General features: G+C 41.6%; 1 protein-coding gene across 3 annotated transcripts in view; it reads right to left on the reverse strand.

The window, feature by feature from the left end:
* Positions 1-289: 289 nt before the first annotated feature.
* Positions 290-20,669, reverse strand: part of ADIPOR2 (adiponectin receptor 2) — a 44,915-nt gene continuing 24,535 nt past the window's right edge. For 2 of the 3 annotated variants that reach the window (XM_027726563.2, XM_027726567.2), the window contains exons 3-8: positions 10,038-10,157; positions 8,026-8,197; positions 7,196-7,382; positions 5,933-6,120; positions 4,544-4,737; positions 2,313-3,011 (exon numbers count right to left, since the gene is read on the reverse strand). In XM_027726563.2, coding sequence (XP_027582364.1) covers positions 2,880-3,011; positions 4,544-4,737; positions 5,933-6,120; positions 7,196-7,382; positions 8,026-8,197; positions 10,038-10,157 — 993 coding nt within the window. In that variant the 3' untranslated portion in view covers positions 2,313-2,879. Of the gene's footprint in view, positions 3,012-4,543; positions 4,738-5,932; positions 6,121-7,195; positions 7,383-8,025; positions 8,198-10,037; positions 10,158-20,669 lie in introns of all 3 variants that reach the window. The other variant, XM_027726562.2, reaches the window with a different exon arrangement.

A 20,669-nucleotide genomic window follows, 5' to 3' on the forward strand; every position in this document is an offset into this window, starting at 1 on the left:
TCTTAGAGCAAGACCAGGCACACACTTGATGTGAATCACAGACATCGAGAGGATGCCACACGGCAGAACTACTGTTCCAGCTGCACAAACTTCCCACCTGCTGGCTTTTGCCAGAGGAGGCACACAGCAAGCCCCAACCGCCTGGGAACGGGCCTTTAGGCATCAGTTTGGTTTCTGCACCAACAGAAGTCTCTTACCTACAAACCTGGCTGGCATGCACTGGGAAGGAAGAAAGCAAGAGTGACTCAAGTTTCACACACAGCACAGAAAGATCCAAACTAGACAATAATCCATTTGGTTCTTTTATTAGCAGAAGTTAAGAATACAGCAAGTAATAAGATCCCATCTTATATGGAACCATCACCAGAGTCCCCAGCCATCAAAACCCCAGAATGTGCTTCATTGCTTCCAACAGTAAGCAATTTTTAAAAAGAAATATACTGAACAAGGCCACTATTTAATGGGGAAGGAAAGAAGCTGTAGGTCCTAACTATTCTATGGCAATAACCTGCACACAGAGCAAGCAAGCCTCTGACTGCTGAGAGTAAGGCATTCAGGTGCCAACCTGGGAAGAGTTCTCAGCAAAAGCTACAGAAAAGTGCACAGCTAGGTTGTTTTTATTGGAACACACAAACTTCTTGAACGGAGAGACTGACTGGGTTAAGAATAGCAGGTGGAGTACTGTGTTTTTGTAATAGTTCTGTGCTGTGTAGGACCAGGTTACAATCACCCTTCAAGGAGTGAACGTGGGATGATCCAGGATGGAGACTGTCGCTTCTGCTGGTACTGTTCAGAGGTATCCCAAAGCACCTTACAGACAGCTCTGATTCTGATATGTACCACGCTTTTCTCAGACACCAGCACACTTCCTCCAGTGCCATTTAGCCCTTACATCCAAGTTAATACTGCTCTTTACTTCATATAAGTACCACACAGACCTGTGACAAACCACTTCCAGCCCTACAAGCATCCAGTATCATGATCCTACTGAGAACCTGTCCCCCTAAACTTTGCAGGCTCTGCTGCAGCACCTCTTTTTGCAGCTGACCTTGCTCTCAGAGGCTTTACTCCATTCAAGGGGAGAAGCTTAATATCCAGTCAACTTTAGGAAGGCATTCTGCTTCTATCTGACTAAGCAACTCCCCAAAACACACTCCGTGGCATCCACGGTATGGGAAGATCTTTGCAACCCGAATCTTTCTCTTGAAGGATGAAAACTGAAACTTGCAGGAGTCTAAAAAAACCCCAAACCCCAACAACAAAAGAAAACCCACACACCAATCAACCACCCCTTACCTTCCTTCCTTGTGAAATATAGCATGTTATGAGCTGTTTAACTCATCTGTGAGAGAGGTAATTGCTCTGAATTTCCAGCTAAAGACTCCAAGCAATATCTGTGCCATAACAAACAAAACGTTCAAGTTTCATCTTACGACTCCAAAGATTCTCCTTCAGTCTGGCTTCTGACTGGGCTCCAAAGATCAAGCTACATCAATTACATAAGAGAAGGGTATAGGCCTCCCCTTATATAGGAGGTGTGTCTGCTCCACAGCAATCCAGCTGAACTCTCAGTTTTAGGTTTAGAAATACCAGTAGTCCCATTAGTCCCATTGCTAAAGCACAGATGAGAAGCAGACCTTACTAGGGACAAAAAAAAAAAAAAGGAACTGCACTGGGCTGGTTGTGGATTTACTTCTCTTAAAAAGAAAAACCTGCAAACTCCCTTGGCATATGGAGCCTGACACACGAGAAGGTAATGTGCTTGAGGTCTGCAGTAACTGTTAACTCCAAGTCCTGGAGCACACAGCTTCCTCTTTCCAGTCCATCTTAACCCCACCTCTGTTTCCCCTCACATGCTCAACTATCTTCTGACAAGCCTATTACCATCATTTCTTCAGGTCAAACAAAGCAAATGGCAACCATCTTCTCAATGGGGGCCTTTGGGTATAGGCAGGCACTGATGGAGTTGGACTGTTTGCCATTTCATGTGCAGTTATCCCATTATGCTCCAATCCATATGATGAGAACCAAAACAACTAACTGTAAGATCCATCACCCACAACTACACACGCCACGCAAGCTTGGAAGGCAGCTGTCCCACACGCTTGGGATGTATCCTTCAAGTTACTGGAGTAAATACCTTTGCTCACACTGTGACCTGGATGACAACGTGACTAATCCAGCCTTCACAACCCTTGTGTACATGTACTGAGCCTACTCCAAGTGCTGGCCAGGACCCCACATTGCCCAGGGCATGCTGGCCACCAGGCAAATCTGCAGGGCCAACCTGCTTCACTCCTGGGAATTTTACCTGGTCCTCCTGCAATCATTTATTTTGTGCAAAATTGAAACAGTGTGTGGTACTTGCATGTTGCATTCTTTACAAAAACCCTTTTCCCCCCACCCATTGTTTAAAACATTTATATAAATTTTATTTAAACAGAAAGTTAGAAATCTTATTTACAATTTGTTTTTCTCCCAAAAGAGCATCTAAAATCAACGCCCGAACCCTCCAAGAGGATATAAATTTAACCTTGATTTTTTTTTTCTTTTTTTAAAAAAACAGAAACTGCTAAGCTATCCCTCCCCAATTCTACAAATAAATATGGCATTGAACAGAAGCCGATTTGGAAAGGGTCCTCTGTAGCTCAATCTGTAGATCCCAAGAATAAATTAGGGTTTCAGAATTTCCCGGTCTTCAAATTGATTTATTCCATTGCTTGAGGTATAGAATTTTATCTTGGTTAGTCAGAATCCCCATGAAGCTCCATGCCTCATCAGCTGAAACGTGGATTCTTCTTAGGTATTCCTTTTGCTAGCCTGTATGCTTCACCGCGCCGGCGGCTGTTTTGGTTACGGTCTCGGGCTGAAGGCTGGTTCTACTGCATCCCATCTTCCTCTGTGCAGCCTCCTCCGACCGTGAAACGGAACTCCTGGAGGTTCGAAACTCCGTGGAAGTGCACGAAGGCGCCAGCCACTACAAAGACGTGGAACAGCTGATGGGAGTGGAACTGCGGGAGAGAAAACACTCCTGTTCAGCCGGGGCACTGCGGGCTCCAGCGCGACCCTGCCTCCCAAAAAGCCACATTCCGCTGAAATACACAGTGACAGGGAGCAGTACCTCACACCACGAGCTGCAGAGTTCTCCAAGTTGTGTGTTAAAGCCCATCCCTCTCCTATCATTAGCCAAATAATCGAATTCTACACACACACACACACAAACATACCCCCTTCCCTCCAGAGCCACCTTAACCAGCTGGTCAATAAACAAATATAGTACGTAAGTGCTACAACTCTTCTTTGTGAAGGGACAGCGATGATTTCAAAGCCTTAGGCAAAAGGCTTAAGCAGGACACTTTTAAAATTAGTTCCTTCACAAGATACGCTGCTGATTTATTAAGGTCTCTCTCCTACAGATAACAGGTACAAACTCTGCTCTGGTCACAGGCATAAGTTTTACCAAATGGATTTTCAATGCTGTTATTTTACTTCTCTACCATAGCAAAACAGAACAGAAAAAAAAATGGTATTATATTAAAACCTAGAACAACTAAATGTTCTGAATGAATGCCCAGCATGGTATTGATTATAGTACAGCAGAATGAAAACCATGAGGGAGCTACATGACAAAGCACGCCCTTGTTTGAGGGAAGTCGTACCAATATGGACGATGCTTTTGAAATATTTCTACAAACGTGTGTTTGCAGGCTTCATGGAAAGCTTGGAAAAGAGTTGGTGGTACACCAGTGCTTTTGGAGCCTAGCTCATCATAGCAGCAATGCTTTCTTTGGCCATTTAAACAAACCAAGCAAACTAGTGCTGTGCAAAAGTCACTCAAACAACTCAAGTCTTATTCTCACTTCTAGCCCCTAGGGGCCTTAACTATGCTAGTGGAAGTACAGTGGCCTTCTAAACGTCCACCTCCCCCTCATCTCTACTCTTGCTTCACCCAATTTCTTTCTTTACATCTTCTCCATGTATTTGTCCTCCAGTCTTCACTATTCTTTCCCACATATCAAGTCTCCCCCACCCACCCACTTGCTCACTCCACTTTCCCTTCTCCTAGGTCAGAGATCCCTTCAAAGTCCACCATCTCTATCCAGCATTTTCACTGGCTGCACAAGATGAGGAGCCAGACCTGGTGAAGATCCCAGAGAACACACTGAACATCAGCAAAATAACCATGTACTATTCTGCACAGAAGCAAGATAAAGATGTGTGTTTGTAGGATCCTCAACACACACACACACACACAAGTTCACAGAGTTGCTTGGCCATTTGTTAAAGCTGCCTAGTACATGTGCTGGGGTGGATTTGCACACCAGCAGTTACCTCAGACCAGCCAGATTGTGACAGGTCAGGAAGAGAGGCACCAGGAAAGCCAGGCTCGGAGAGCCCACAGCTATTTGGCCCCTGAAGACCTATTGCTTCTGGTGCAGCAGTTTGATACTTGCAATAAGAAAACACTGACACAACATCCTTCAGCCTCAAGGGGAACCAGCTTTCACATTGGTCTCCTCATCCAGCCATGCTGTAGACTCACCCAGATGTCACACTTGCCAGGGAAGAATCTCTCCGGGATGCGGGCAGCATATAGTGCAGCACCAGTGATGTACAGGCATGCCATGAGTGCCAGCCAGCCTATCTGCCCCATTGTGGCTGCTTTCAGGAGCCCCTCAGAGATGACAAAGTGCAGAGTGGGAATTACCCCACTAAGACCCAGACCTAGAAATACTCCTGGGAGGTAAAGAAAATGCGGGAGAGTCAGGTTTGAGCACAGTGGTGGTAAAGGGACACAATGAAAACACAAAAGCTACACAAGGAAAACTCAGTATTTGCCAAAGCACCAGAAAGGTGACAGCTCTTGAAGCTGGAGGTGCCCAGAAGAGATTTATTGGAAAGGAAGCTAAAGAATGCACAGGCTTCCTTCATATACCAGAAGCTACTCAGCTATATGTTCCAGCAGATAGCCAAAATATTTCATTTACTGATTGCTCCTGCCAGCTTCAGTGTACGTGAGGCCAGTTACTGCTCTTGGCCTGTAGAGGGAACTGAGACCACACAGACTGTGCCTCACTTCACCATCATCGCTCAAGAGCAAGACAAGGAGAAACAACAAAGAGGTTGTTTATCATACACTGCACAAGCAGTCCTAGGAAACAGAAAAGGGGCAACTGCGCTCATTTGATCTGCGGGTAAGAGAAACACGGTTTATTTGTTTAGATTTTAGCAGCAAGTACAGAAAACTTGTAAAAAAAGAGGGCGTGGGGGGGATATTCATGACCCATGCAGAGATTTTAAGTTTGGAAAGCTGATCTCTCTGAAGGTGCACCCATAACTTGTCCAGGAAATCTAGATTTACTGCAGACAGCATGTGCAGGTTAAGAAACAAGAAATATTACTATTCAACCCAGCACATTCCACAGTTGCCCCCTAAGCTTTCTCTTTTTTCCTACCTCGAAATGTGAAACCAAATCTGGTTTTGTTCTTTTGATAAAGAGAAAAAATAGGTTTTGTCTTAACTATGTATTTTATCCAGGCAAATCATTCAGATTAGCTCAGTCATCCAATGATTTCCTAGTGTCTGAGCCTAGTGTTACCAAACCAAGACAAACAGTAGAAGTACACATACACACACCAAGCAGTCAGTCGTTTTTTGGGAGCAAAGTTGCTGGATACAGCTAGAAATACTTTGCACTACCTTTCCTATTGCATGTGTTACTGTCCATTTCAGGAATGCACTTCCAGGACTGGCACTAGCCCTTGTCTGTGCATCCAGTTGGCTATAAAACATATGCTGAAAGCAAACCCATCGAGCTCCCAATCCAAGAATATTAGGTCTCTATAAAATTAAGCTCTCTAAAGTCTTCCCAAGATGGTTTCTCCAAGTGGCAAGTAGGAAGGAGGAAAGGCAGTTAACTTGAGGTCTTACCTGCCCTTACACCCCGGTATTCAGGGGTGGCAAACATGTCCCATTGTGAGACGATTATGGCTGCGATGCCCAGGACACAAATCACAATCAAGTAGATGAAGCAAGGCTGAGGGTTGCAGTAGAAGGAGTAGTACAGCCATGGTACAAAGCTGCCCATTATGAGAAGTGCAATGCCAGAATAATCCAGCCTAGAAGGAAACAAAAATCAGTTTCGTAAGAAATGCAAACCTTTGGAAATCCTCTCACCCACAACGCCCTTCTTTAGTAGACCAACTGTCTACTTCTCACTGCAAAACTAAATTACTCTTGCTATTGCAGCTTAATTCCTGATGGCAACTCTTCCACCAATGCCCTCCTGTAGTAATGGACTCCCTTGGCAGACAGCCAGTAAGGCCATTTTTGGACAGTCATCAGCAATACCTTCAGCAACCTTTAGACCAAAACCTTTTGAGGTAAACTCAACTTTGAGTTTCAGATGAGGTAAAAAGCAGCACAAGAGCCCCCTAAATACGGGGCACACAGTATGTTGTGAGAGCACAGCCAGTGCAAACACTTCAGTATCTGACAAGCATCAGTTAGTTATGCACCAGTTTAAGTGAGCACAGAGGAAAAGCGTTGCAATTTTTCAACCACGTTGTTTTTCTATACACCAGTGTGAAAAAGGAAATCCACAGCCATTGCTTTTTACCCCATCCTGACAAAACACTCCTACAGAAGTTGGTGGAGTTAATTTTTCAGTAGGGGACTTTAATAGCTGGGTTACTTTAAAGGTGGTCTCGCGGATTACAGATTCTACTTGAATAATCTTAGGAAATATGAGATATTTAAGCAACCAGCCAAAAAAGAACGTGAAGTAAAACCAAAAGGTCAAGACATCTTGATACACATTGTGGAACTGTCTTACGTAAGTTTAAGACTTAAAGTTAGTCAGAATAGTTGAAATGATGAGAAGTGACAGTTGCATTAAAAATTCAAAGTCCAGCAACTAAGCTCAAGGTATATTACTTACAGCAGCAAGATGCAAGCACATGCCTGCCAAACAGCAGAAAATGATGGAGTTTTAAGACTAAAATGACAGCACAAAAACTCATGCTGAAACAAACTATAATTAGAAGAAGCTGCATTAAATCTCTGCTCAACTCTGTTCCAAAGTACATGCAGTCATGAAATGAACAACTCCCACACTGGGGCTCCAGGCACAAATCCCAGTCCTGTTTTCCCACCTGTTTCCTATTTGGCCTACCCTGTTCCTTAGGCACTTACTTGGAGAAGAGCCGGGAAACACCTTCTGAGTGGCAATAAACTGTGTGGAAGAGCCATGAGAAGGAGAGGCAGAGTATGGCTCCCAAGAAGAACAATCCAACGACCACCTTCTCCTGCACAGGTGCTACAAAGGACATGTTTGGCCGGAACATGTAGAAGATTCCCAGACAGAGGAAGAACACACATCCTGAAAAACAGCAAGGCAGAGAGGTGTCAAGTTCATGCATACTGAAAGCTTTTCTTTAAAAGCATGACTGTAATGTATAGGACCACTAAACACAGGAGTTGCCTGACAGCCAGCAGCACATGCAGAGTTGAGTGCTGCCCTACTTTAAGTTACACATTCCAACCACAGCTCTGTCTCAGACTTGGACAGACCCTGTATTTTCACTTGTTTAGCAAGATGCCCGACAACTATAACAACAAAATATCTGTTGCAAAATGTAGAAAGAGAAGGGCAAAGTTAAAAGAAACCCTTCCCCTTCAAGGCTTCTCACAAGCTGAAACTGGTCACAGAAGCTGCAACATAAGTATGTTCTTGTGGTAAGAAATGTGATCTCAGTTAACACCTACACACTCGGGAAAAAAGTACGTACCAGTAATTTATCAACAATTAGGCAATTTTTAATGCACTTGTTTGTATTATATGATTAAGGAAGTCCTATCCAACTCTGGTGGGATAAAATTAGGAGAGGGATACCAACCTGCTAATTTAACAGGTTACTAGTGGAACAATAACGCTGATCAACGTCACACCCCTTTCTATCTTGCTCTCTTTCTTTGAGAGCAATGAAACCAATTGGCATTAGATTAGAGCAAGCTGACAATACCTAGAAGATGTGTCCAGATGTTACCAGTCTCTGTATGTATTCTGAAGATACTCTTGAAACAAGCCCGGAAGGAAGGCATGGGTGGTCTGTGTCCATGCAACAGGTAGTCGTTGTCCTTCAGCCAGTCAGGCAGAACATCATGGGGAATGACTCTCCATCGGCCCTCCCATACCTAGAAGTTAAAAGATTTTAGTTAAATGCAGCAAATCAAGTACCAGCAATGCATGGCCAAAGAAAACCCATATTAGTAAGAGTGTTACTCTACGAGTACAGTAAAGAGAAAAGAGTTGATGGGATATCTCTGGGGAAAAGACTCTACAGTTGAAATATAATGGTTTAGTCACTGTTCCCTATTCAAAACTATCATTATGAAGCTGACCTGCACTACCAGAGAAAGAAATACTTTAGCATTTCATCAGACAGGAAGGCTATTGGGCTTTTCTTACTGCTAATGAAGGGAAAGCATTTAATTTCCATGGTTTGTTATTTTACAGGTCATCTTTTCCATTTAAGTGAAGAAGTCTACACCTCGTTCTTTCAAAGAAATAAATAAGCCCGTTCCTCCACCACAAGCCAACCTGACTACATATCTGCTAGCATTTGGGGCAGTCCAGCAAAAAAAGCTACCCATCATCAGCACTAATAGGGGCTAGAAAGCATGAAGAGGCAAGAGCCCAGCAGCAAGTATCCAACCACTTATTCAGGCTGGGGAAAAAATGCTCCCACGCTCACAAAAGAAATGGTAACAGATCAGTTAAGGCAACAGGTTGGTGACTCAATTCCATCCGATTTCTTCTTTAAACAGGGAGGGAGTGCATGTGCACACAGCTATTCCTGCAGCTGGTTCCCCATGAAATAAGTGTGCACAGATGTCCTTAGCACTGCTTTGGTAACACAAGACACACGGAGTCTTCAGCTGGGCGTCAGAAGCCGCACTGCCAAGCAGAGGGGGATCAGGGAACTGCTTTATGTACCGGGGCTGTTTCTGCAGTGTTCCTTGGATTTGCCGTCTGGCTAGAATTACAGGAGCAGGGCTGAAGATTCCTGAAACACTGAGTTTAAAAGGCTACATTCTTATTTCAGTTTCAACAACAAGAGCCCAGAGTTTTTAAATCAATTCTCCACACTCATGCATGGAAGCGAAACAAAGCCATTCAGAATAACCAACCCAGTTCAAGACTGGGTTCTTAAATACATTAAACAAGAAAACAACTGGTTTACTTCATGAACCAAAACTGTGAATTGAGGTAGAAACAGAAGGAGGGAATTCATTTTACACAATCCACTCTGCAAAACGTTTTAAAAGAGGAAAAGATGCACAGTTAAAAAAACCCCAAACAAAACAACAACAAAACCCCCACACAAAAGACCACCAAGTAACTACAGTCCCTCTGTAAAAACATCAAAAACAGTTCATAAAAACAGCAGGAACCGATGTATGAAGAGGCAGCATTCCTTTCAGCAAGGAAGGACGGCCAGAGACTGATACAGCCCCATGGCTCTCAAAAATGCAAAAATTGAGCCAAGGTCAACAATTACAAAACCTACAATGGATTTACTTAGATATGGTTTTAATACAGCATTGTTTTCAAGTCAGGGACAAAGCTTATTCTACAATGGATGCAAATACTGCTGGAAAAGCAAAATATTTGCAAGTCTGACGAAATCTGGACAAAATGACCTTGTAAATTAAAGTGCCTTGAACCAGAAGGCTTTTATTCTGCTTTGCACTCACAGGTGTTTCTCAAGAGATGCACCTGAGTCGCATGATCAGCTTTAGAGTCTCATTTGTAATCCCTATCGTTCCATGCTTTACAATTTAATCATGTATGACACACTGAGATCCTGAGGCACTGTAGTATTGCTAGTTAGAACACGAGATGCTCATTCAGGGACCGTGTGTACCTCCTCCTCTTCCTTACATCAGCAGCACAGATGCTTCAAGTATAGCCTGCTGCCCGTGGAGCTTCCTAAAAAAGGAAACCACTTCAGCAGTTTCCACATGCCCTTACCTTACACACAAATTCTTCCATTCTCTCCATAGCATGGTGGGCTTGTAGAAGAGGCGACATACCCATAAACCCTTCGTCTTCTTGAGGTGACTCATCATTGTGTTTGCAATCCTCAGAACACTGAGGGGGGAAAAGAAAACAGAAAATGCTTTGTAGAAAGATGAATAGAGAAAAGTAATATTGTTTTCCATACAAAACTATGATTTGAGGTCTTGGCAAATAAAGAAGTCTTTCCTTGTACAGCACTGAAGAGGGGAATTCAAAAGAACAAGCAAAAAAATTATTACATTCTGAGGTATCTGAGAACCACTCACACATCTAATCCATTCTGCATGTGTTCTCCCCAGGTTTGGAAGCAAGCAGTGTTCTTCTGCAAGTTACGCTTCATTAAAGCCCAGATATGGAGTCTGAGGCTTGCAGCCTACCCACCTCTAGGGAAGGATTACCCCCCATTTTATGTTTCAATAACACTATGTCGGTGTTAATGCCTCTATAACATATTTGGCATTTTAGGGTAATAAAAGGTAAGTCGAGGAGAGGAATCCATTTACCTTGTTATAAATGTTTCACCTCAACTTTCAGTCCAAATCTGAAGATATTCTGTTTAACTGACGCTTCTATTCAGCTCATAATCCAGTAACAAACATTCACTCATTTGTCTGATTTTCAAGGTATTTCAGAAACTAGCATAAAACTTCTGCCAGTTAGACAAAGGCAAGTTAACAAAGAAAAGCAGCAACAGACATCAGTTATAAGCAAAATTCAGATAAAGAGAAACACCCACATCCCCAAGGTGCACCACAAAAATTACAAAAAGAAAAGCTAAAAGAATCCGCTGAGATGGGACATCAAGCTGGTACAGATCACTAACAAATTTACAGAAATGAGGTTTGGTAGTTTCCTACCCTATGGTGACTTATCACATCATCTACATATTATGATACACTCTAGCTTCCCATTTAGGAAAAAAGCAAGGGGGCCACAGAAGTCCTACATTCCTGTTTGCTTACTACAATGCTCATGGCCCATCAGAGACTCCATTCAACACTTCAGCTTCCAAGGTAAACAAATTTGAGAAAGCTGGAAAAAGAGAATGAGCTTTTTGTACCCTTCAGACTTAATGCAGAGAGCTGCCACTCACCTCATGACCCAGAAAGCTCCACAATCCGTATGAAGACTGGCCTCCTCCATATTTCCCAAAACACTCTTTTCCCCTCCTATCAAGGTTAACAACTTTAAACTCAAGATTCTGTATCAATAATGCCATCCAAAGTGACTGAGAATGTGGTACATAACCTCTCATACCTTACCTACAAATTAGTAGCAGTAATGTCCAGGTTAATGCCCCGAACTCTGAGTCAGAGTTCAGATGTGGCTGTGCATTTGTCCCACTTTACAGCTCTCTCCTTAGAGTAAAGCCTTATTAACTACTTCCGTCAACAAGTTAACTCAATAAGCTGCTTAAAATTTTATGGTTTTTAATAAATAAAAGGAGACTTCTTCCTGCTTACAGTGAGCTATGTAGAGTCCTCAATATTTTTCGCTTTTCTGAGAGAGAAATGACATGCTAATACCTGCTTTTGTGCCCAAGGCTTGCAGTAGCCACTGAAGCTCCATCTTTCGAAGAGGTCCCACCATCAAATAGTTCTTGACCCATTTCTGCTTATCCAGAATGCAATTTCTGGTAATACATAGTATAGATCCCTTGCATTTTACATATGACCTTACATTTGTCCACACTAGAAAAACTTAATTGACTAAACAAATATTTGTAGACAAACCACATCCCTCATACTGCCTACTCACCTTCATTTATCATGCCAGTGAACACCCTCTCTGAGCAATATTTTGTATTTTATAGCAATGACTGATATAAATATTGATCAGCTCTAACCAGATTCTACAGCAGTTTAAGACAATATTAAATACACTCTGACTAGATTATCCCATTAGTTCTATTGAGAAAGGCATCAGGCAACACCAAGATGCAAATAGGTTTAATATCCTACTAAAATAGGCACAATCCCTGTTAGGCATAGGGATAAAAAACAAATTCAGTTTCATTCTGACTCAACAACAATCACTCACATTATTTACCACACTGGCTTTTTAATTTTACTGGCTTTTTCTACTATGGTGCTCTCTGGTTAGGATTCTCAGTTTTCAATATTATAAATAATTAACTCAAGGTCACAGAAACACAGAATGGTTTGGGTGGGAAGGGAGCCTTAAAGATCAACTAGTCCAAGTCCCCTGCCATGGAGGTCTGCACAAGATGCTCATGATAGTCTGCACAATCTTAGAAACCAAAGAAACCTTCGATTGCCAAGGGCATGCCTTAGGGAAAAGCAAGGCTGGTGTTTAAGTTCCAGTGCATTGACAAAAAAGCACTGCTATGCCTTTTAGCTACCCTAGAATTCCCTCCCCCAGCACCACACAATAACCAGCTCAAATGGGGTGAACAAGTTAGTAATCCTCAATTTACAAAAATTGGTGGACTGAAGGGAAAAAAGGTCCCTTATGGAATCAAAGCCTGTATTCATTGCAGTCTGCCCAGTGACTCAAAGCCAAAAAATGTTCATTTCCCCCTCTGCACATACTCCCATTTCTAGAATGATGGGAAGGTTTAAATTTGAACAGACTGTAAAGCTTGAAGAGCACAGCTATTTATGAACTAGTCCAAAATCTTTGCTTTTTGGCAATGTGCCTACAAACAAATCATTACTGAGCTTCTTCTAGTGATAAAAGGAATTCATATCATATACACAGTCCAGATGACTGCCAGAAAATGGAATTGATTTTACTATCTCCTTCCTGCCATTAAACTGCAAAATTAGCATTCAAGGAAAAAAATTAAAGCTCAGCTTCTTAGTCCCTTCCACACTAAGGAGACAAAATAAGGTCCATTCTGGAATGTCTGTCCTCTCTCGACTCCTTCCTGTAACGTCTCATTGGAAAGAACAGTAAATTGTGCTTCTGGAAAGACCATAGGCCAAAAGCATTTTCACTCAGCTAATGTTTCCTTTTATGTCACCTAATTTACTCTATTTCTTTTATAAGTGTTGCAAATTTTGACTAAATAATTCTGTGAAGTTTTCAGGGCATTTTAGAGTATCTTTAAATAAAACCCCTCATTTCTTTGTAACAAGCAAAGTTGTTGCAATCATCAGCTATCATTTTTCTGTTGCACACATGCAGCAAGGTGTACAATCAGTCATTCACACAAATAAGAAATCGTGGATAGTATCTGTAATTCTGGATACTTATGCTCCAATGGCTCTGGACTCCTAATTCCATAGAAATGCCAAATTCCAGTTTTAATCCTACTCCCTTGGCAAATTCACAGTGTGTTAAAGCTACTAAAAACCAGCACAGATACCTAATGAGATGGAAATTACACAACAGACATATAAACACAGCCTAAGTTGAGTAATGGTACCAGAGAATAAATCAAATCTGAAGGACAAGTGAAAGTGGCCAGAGGAAAACAGCTTTACTGGTCTATCCATATCCACTTTATTTTGTGAAGCTTTACTGTTTCTTTTGTGGTAACAGTGATAGACAAGGATGTAAAAGAAAGCAGGAGAAATCACACTATTATATTCATTTTGTACCGAGAACTAGGCAACACATCATCTAAACAAGAATTTCAGAGCATATGTTGGTAGGGATCAAAAAGGTTTGATACCAAAACCAAGACTTAGAGCACCCAGAGCAAACAAGAGCAAGAAATCCAAGAGCTCAATTGCACAGTGCCTATCATTAAATAAGATTAGGAACAAAATCTCATTCTTTTATAGCAACGGTACAGAAGGTAAAAAAAAGTTTACATTTAGTACAAGAATTTGTTGCCTGAATACAGTCCAAAAATGTCAGATCACATAGCCAAAGATCCTGTTACAGAGAAAAGTGCAGTAAAACCTGCTCTATACCTCTCTTGTCTACTACAACAGCTTATCCTTCTCACATAGATTAACAGTTTCTGTACTATCACTCTCAAATCTGTTAACAGACACACTGTTTAATAATGTCTTTACTATTAGAAAGTCTGTCAGAAGTCAAGTCACAATTGAAGAATAAGAGTCCAGAAACACTTTTCCCACTTTCTCGAAAGTTGTGTTCTCTGGACTTCGATCAGTAAAAGTTTGTTTTCTTGAGGTCTGTAGTTTCTGGATGTCAGTTTAAAGATTTCTAGAAAGTTTCAGAGTTTGCACAAGTGCTGTTTGCACAGGTGACAAGCAAGTTCTGGTTCATCACTTCAGAAAGTGTCATCTCTCTGTGTTCGTTAGACTGTGCAAACTGAAACATAAATCAAATCTGAATGAAGCTACTTAAGAAGTTTACCCTATCAAAAGTGGTCCTCTTCTCCTTCGCCCCCATTTTTTTTTTACACTGACACTGGGACCCCTCTGATCCCTGGATTGATTAGCTGATCCAATACTAATCCTGCAGAAATTACACACTTTTTTTGCTAGGAGACCCTCCTATTAGATAATAAATCTGGTGCAGACAACCAGGGGATTTCAGGAGCTCAAGCTAGTGCAACAGAAACAAAGAGAGCATCAGCTCCCATTTTACTGAGATCCACCACAGAATACACTCTGTGGAACACGTGCAAGGCCAAGTTTCTCTTCAACACACGTCAGCTAGATGTCAAATGATCTACAGCCCTCCTCTTAGTAGCATTCATAATTTACCAAGGAGCCTAAGAACCCAGCTAGGCATGGATTAAGGAAAGTTAAACTGATGAATACTTCAACAGAATGATGTATTCTCAAAACTTCTTACAGCTTTCAGGACTGCTCTTTCTGAAATTTAACAGTTTTTTGGGGTTGCATGCATGGTATTTGAAGAAGTGCACACATTAAGCAGTAACACCATGTCATAGTTTAATCCCAGATAGCAATGAAGTGCCACAGAGCCACCTGGTCACTCTGCCTGTCTTCACACTGGGATAGGAAGAAGAATCAGAAAAAAGGTAAAACCCATGGGTTGATATAAGAGCAGTTGAAAAAAAGTAAAATATTATTGTAATAATAACAATAAAAAGGAGAGAGAGAGGAATAAACCCCAAGACAGGTAAGTGTTGCACAATGCAATTGCTCACTGCCCACTGACTGATGCCCAGCCCATTCCCCAGCAGTGATGGGCAGCTCCCAGCCAACATCCCTCCAGTTTATATACTGGGCATGACATTCTGTGGTATGGAATATCCCTTTGGACAGTTCAGGTCAGCTGTCCTGGTCACCCTCCCTCCCAGCCTCTTGTGCCTCTCCTCACTGGCAGAGCAGGGGACACTGAAAAGTCCTTGACTTAGGGTAAGCACTACTCAGCAACCACTAAAATATCAGTGTGTTATCAATGCTATTCACATACTAAACCCAAAACACAGCACTGTAGCAGCTACCAGGAAGAAAATTAACTCTACCCCAGTCAAAACCAGGACAACTAGTAACTGTAATAAAACTCTCCTAAACCCCAGAAAGGGCAGAAGTCTTCTGGTTTAGAGTTCTTTTTCAGACAGTCATTACTCAGTTACCCAAGAGCCTAACTGACCATGCACTTACCTATGTAGTATTAAGCTCTGGAGTTAATAAACTCCCATGTCTCAAAGTTCAATTGTTTGTGATGTCAATTCACCATCAAGATGTCACCAGTGGCCTAAACCTACCATCACAGGAATTTCCAAAGCATGATGCAGTCTGAATCTGTTCTAATATTCTTGCTGCTTCCTTCAGCTGCTGACATCACTCCTTCACTCTCTTCTTTACACATGTCCTGACAAAACTCTCTGCCTTAGTAGGAACACATTATTGTTACATCACTGTAACACAGGCAAGATAGCTCAGAAAACCCAAATGTCTTGACTAATACTGAGTCATGGGATATTATATGGCACGGTACTTATACACTATTCTCTTCTTAAAATGCAAGTCAGAAAACACATGTTGCTGCATTTACAATACCACTGTTATCCCTCACATTAAACTGAAGTCACAAAGTCTAGACATGACTTGGAGTTTTTGTTCTTGTTTATCTTGATCTCATCAGATGAATGATTAATAGTGTTTAACATGACATTCAAGTCATTTAATGTTCCTTGGGGCAGCGTGCCAGGCTCAGTAACTCGAGAGCATTCAGCATAATGGCCAAGATATGTTCAAGGTTATAATATAAAAATGTTATTTTTCTAATTACAGTCCTGTATCATCCTTTTCAGCTCCCCAGATTGCTTTTTTTCAGCAATTCCTCTGTGCCCATTCTGTCAAGTGACCTTTATTAACCAGCCTTTCGTAAGGGGGAAGCAGCAATAGGTGCTGTCGTGCCACACCACTTCTCCTGAATGCCTGTTGCACAATTTTCAGAATTTCATCAGCTTATGTTCTTTGGATTGGAAGAACTTAACTGGAAATGAACAGCACCATAAAACTTTCCCTGACTTCCCCAAACTTCTGCATATATTCTAAAATAACAGCTTTGTCCTTTAGAATTCACATTCTGACAGGCTTTTGTAAACACAGCCACGCCACAGTTACCAAAAAGGCTAACTATATTCACCCTCTAAGCAGGGTGTGCAAAGCTGGGTTTGCTGTCACTGGACCAAAAAAAGTCTTTCATTAGCACTGTGCCAAAAACCCTCTCAGCCTGCTGGTCAAAATGTTAAGTACTGGGAGGTTCCTGGAGTTTAGTATTTTTCCTTTGTAAGTCACCTTATAAAAGATACAGTCCATTTAACATAGCACTTGGAAACAGCTTTATACAACTGGTCATGGGTGACTGCTTGCTGGCACTCATTAAAAACAAGCACTAGCATTCAAAACTCATGTAGCAAATAGTCCTAGGACAAAGTCACATTTTGGCTTCAGCACCCTTGCTAACACACTCTTATTAGAACTCGCTCCCTTGTTAAATACCTTCAGATGAAAAGGCTCTGTTGAATCTCTGAGCAGTAGCAACTACTGATTTTCTGTCAATGCCCAGTATTTGACAAGGGCCAAAGGCCTCAATGCCCACATGTGCTCATCAGCACCCTTTGGGGGAGAGCCTGTAGAAATCGCTCCTACTGCAGAAGAGTCTCGTGTGCCTTTTCCTGCTCCTCTGCCATTGTTAATCCTGACAGCAGGAAAAGAAAACAAACACGCTGGGCTTATGGAAAAATAAGTGCTCTGCTAAAAAAATAAACAAAGAGAGACAAAGTGCACTGCTGAACTTAACATCAGAGCAGAGTCAATCCATCTAAAGCTGCTGGAGGAAGATGCAAGTTAACCCACCAGTACAACAGTGTTTCCTCTTTTATCACTGTGAAAGGCCAACATGCTCCCCCAGTGCTGCCGAAATCAGACAGATATGATCTCCAGGAGAACAAAGGCAAAGCCCATGGAATCTAACCCTTGTCCAGGGAAAGAGTTGTGCCAGTGAACAATAAACAAAACTACTCCCTCCCTCTCCCAGTTTCAAAACACAGCACAGCAGGCAATGGTTACAAAACCTGCTGGCAGGCAGCAAACCCTGGAGTACCAACACTTCCCCTCCCATAGAGCTGAAACTCCACACTAATAGGAGACAGTTGAACCCAGCTGCAACTCAACAAGCCATAACCTATGACAAGCTTCTTGTTAACTCAATGAGAGTTTTCTGGGAGACAGAGCAGAGAGACGTGGCCGATTCGCACACGTTACCAGCCTCCTGGGCACTGCCTACTCATGGTTGATTAGGTCACTAGTTTTTGTCTTTTCTACAGATTTTCAAGCTCTTAAAGTCTGTTAATAACCCAGGCACATCAACTGTCAGTGCAGGATCCATCAGCATCTGACCAACTCAAGCCTCTGGAGCCTGGAAACCATCTCCAAAAGGGTATCACGTGTCTTCGTACTGTTTCAGTGGGAATACTTGGAGATATCCTGCTCTGTGTATCCAAAAATGCTTTGCTGTACAAAAAACAAAAAAGGGCATATTTACTAGAGTCAAGCACTTACTTCAGTGACTGGCAGTCTGAGTAAAATACATATTACTTCCAGTGCTTAGAACAGCAAGTGAAGGATAAATTCAGATGTTAAGATCTTTTGATTTGAAGTATATTGTCAGCTCGCATGCTTTTAAAGAAATAACACTCCTTCCCAAGAGTTGCAGAAATGGAGGAAAAGAAGATGTGGTAAAGAAATCTACAGAACAACAAATTTTGAACATAATCTGCCTTAAAACAAAAGCAAACGTTTTGGTGGGACCTCAAACTTTATTTTTCCAGGCCTCTCCCATTCACTCTCAGACGACAGCCTCTGCTAACAAAACCTGCAATGCAATGCAATGCAAGAAGGAAAATACAGAAGCAGATGCCAAGTTTTTAATCATAATTTTAAAGTACCAATAGGAAAATATCAGACTGAAAATAAAGCTAAATGGTTTCAAACCGAGCAAGAAACTTGCAAGTAGATCTATAAAAGGATAAAATTTCAGGCAATCAGAATTTATAAACATCAGCTTCAGAAAGACTGAAATGTCTACCTTTGACCTTCAAGACTTAACACCTCAATCTTTCACTCCGATGGCATGTGCCATAAAGAGAAGTTGACAATTTCATTTATTTACATGCACCTTTCTGTCAATACCAAAAGTATTTCTGTAGTCTGCTTTTGCAGATAATACATACACACTTCCGTAACAGAAAAGGCCTTAAGTTCTATGACACAAATGACTCAAGTCATTTGCTCACCTTCAATTACTCTAAAAATTCTGGTTTGTACCTGAAATTCTGTTACATCCTTCTGCCTTCCTCCTTCAACTCCCTTTGGTATTTACACTCGAGAAAGACTCCTGTAGGTACATGGAGACACCACGAAATCTGTCAGAGGTCAGCTAAGTTCCACTTAAGTCAAGCCCATGCTCCCTGAGAAGCAATCCCGACAAATATTTACCTAAAATTCTTCTGCCCATTCAGACGACTTAAGCACTACACAGACCTCCTCCCAAACCCCTGCTGTAGGTTTTCAAACACTTTAAAGCAACAGGTCTCCACTTTATGGGCACATTTTGGTGCTACACAGGACAACTGCACTCCACAGCTCAACTGCATGAAAGATAAAAGGAATCATCACCCAAGCACAGGAAAACCCGATGACTGAAATAAAGGTAAAAAAAAAATGGTTCTTTTGTTTATCTCCCGTCACTGACCGGTTAAAGTACAAAAGGAAAGAGTCAAGCACAGGGTTTCAGGGCTGCATAAAGAGCCCATTCATCACATTGTGAGAAGTCACATGCATTTGATTGTGTCAGCTTAACAAAGCCACAGTAAGAGAGATTTCTTCAGGAACTATCACTGCTGGAATTACAAAGGCAGTTAAGACACAGAAACTCCAGGACAGAAGAAAGAATGCTGTCCCAGAGGCAAGGCAATCCAGCATGCTACAGGAGGGAAGCACCTGCTGAAAAACACCTTATCAGCACATACACAGCACATGCAAACCAGAAAAAGGAAAAAAAGTTTAAGCTGCCGAAAGAACAAGAACTATGCAGCTTGTCTGATCCTTTTCTCACCACCAAATGCTTAACGGCAGATAAATGGTCACTGTTTCTCCAAGTCACACAAGTTTCACCACTCACCTGCCACTACTTTAACTGCATGCTTAAACAAAATAGTAAGATGTGTATCTGTTCTTCGGAACAGGTACTTGGAAGAGGGGATAATTTATGTACACATATGCACTCTAGGAGAGGGCTGAGAATTATGGGATAAAATACTGACTGAGGGGTTTGAATGTAAAAGGATATTAATTTTATCCTCTGGTAAGAATCATTGTAAAACTGGCAGAAGGATGCAGCTGTTTTATTATTATTTTGAATAAGCACGTTCAATATGGCTAGTAAATCTTTGCTGTATGTATTCAGTGAATGTCACTATTTACAGAAAGTAATGTAATTTTTAGTTCACAGCTATGCAACCTCCCAGGTAAGTTACTGGTGCCAGGGTCAAAGGCCTCAAAAACAAAAAAAACTTTTAGGAGTAAATTTTAATTCTTAATATCATTCCCATTTTCTTTCCACAAAAAATGCATTATTACTAATGGGGAACAATACTGGCCCATCAAAATTAGAAATACACAGTATACAATGCAAGCTGTGAGGGAGATGGAAAATAATTCTGAACACAATGGCATGCTTCCACCTCTTTAGAAAAGACTGTTAAAATAATTCATCAAATTCAACTACTATCTCTTAAGAGCTCAGACTGCTTACTCCTACAAGTGGAGCAGAAAGTAGGGAAAGGAATCTTGTATAGGAGAATTTGGGGAAGATTTTATATAAATAAAGGAGCTGCAATGATATAAGTAGGGTAATAGGAGGTGACAGGAAAAGTAAACAATGCAATATTATGAGGGCATATTACATCCTATGCAGGATAGAAATATACACATTTTTTACACTCATACCTCAAGTCTTAGGCCCAGTACATTTTTGGGAAGTGTTGTATCTATTAGAATACATCTATATTATGATACTAGCTTTTCCTAAGTAGAAGCACTTAAAAGCACATTAAATGATGATGGTGGTTCTTCCACCAAGACACTGTATAGCTCTCATACACCTCCCTTATCCAGCACTGGAATTGTTACCATCAGCTACTCTGTGGTCACATTT

Source organism: Pipra filicauda, unplaced genomic scaffold (assembly GCF_003945595.2).
Source record: "Pipra filicauda isolate LSUMZ 115617 unplaced genomic scaffold, ASM394559v2 scaffold2_size9829703_pilon, whole genome shotgun sequence".
Taxonomy (NCBI): Eukaryota; Metazoa; Chordata; class Aves; order Passeriformes; family Pipridae; genus Pipra; species Pipra filicauda.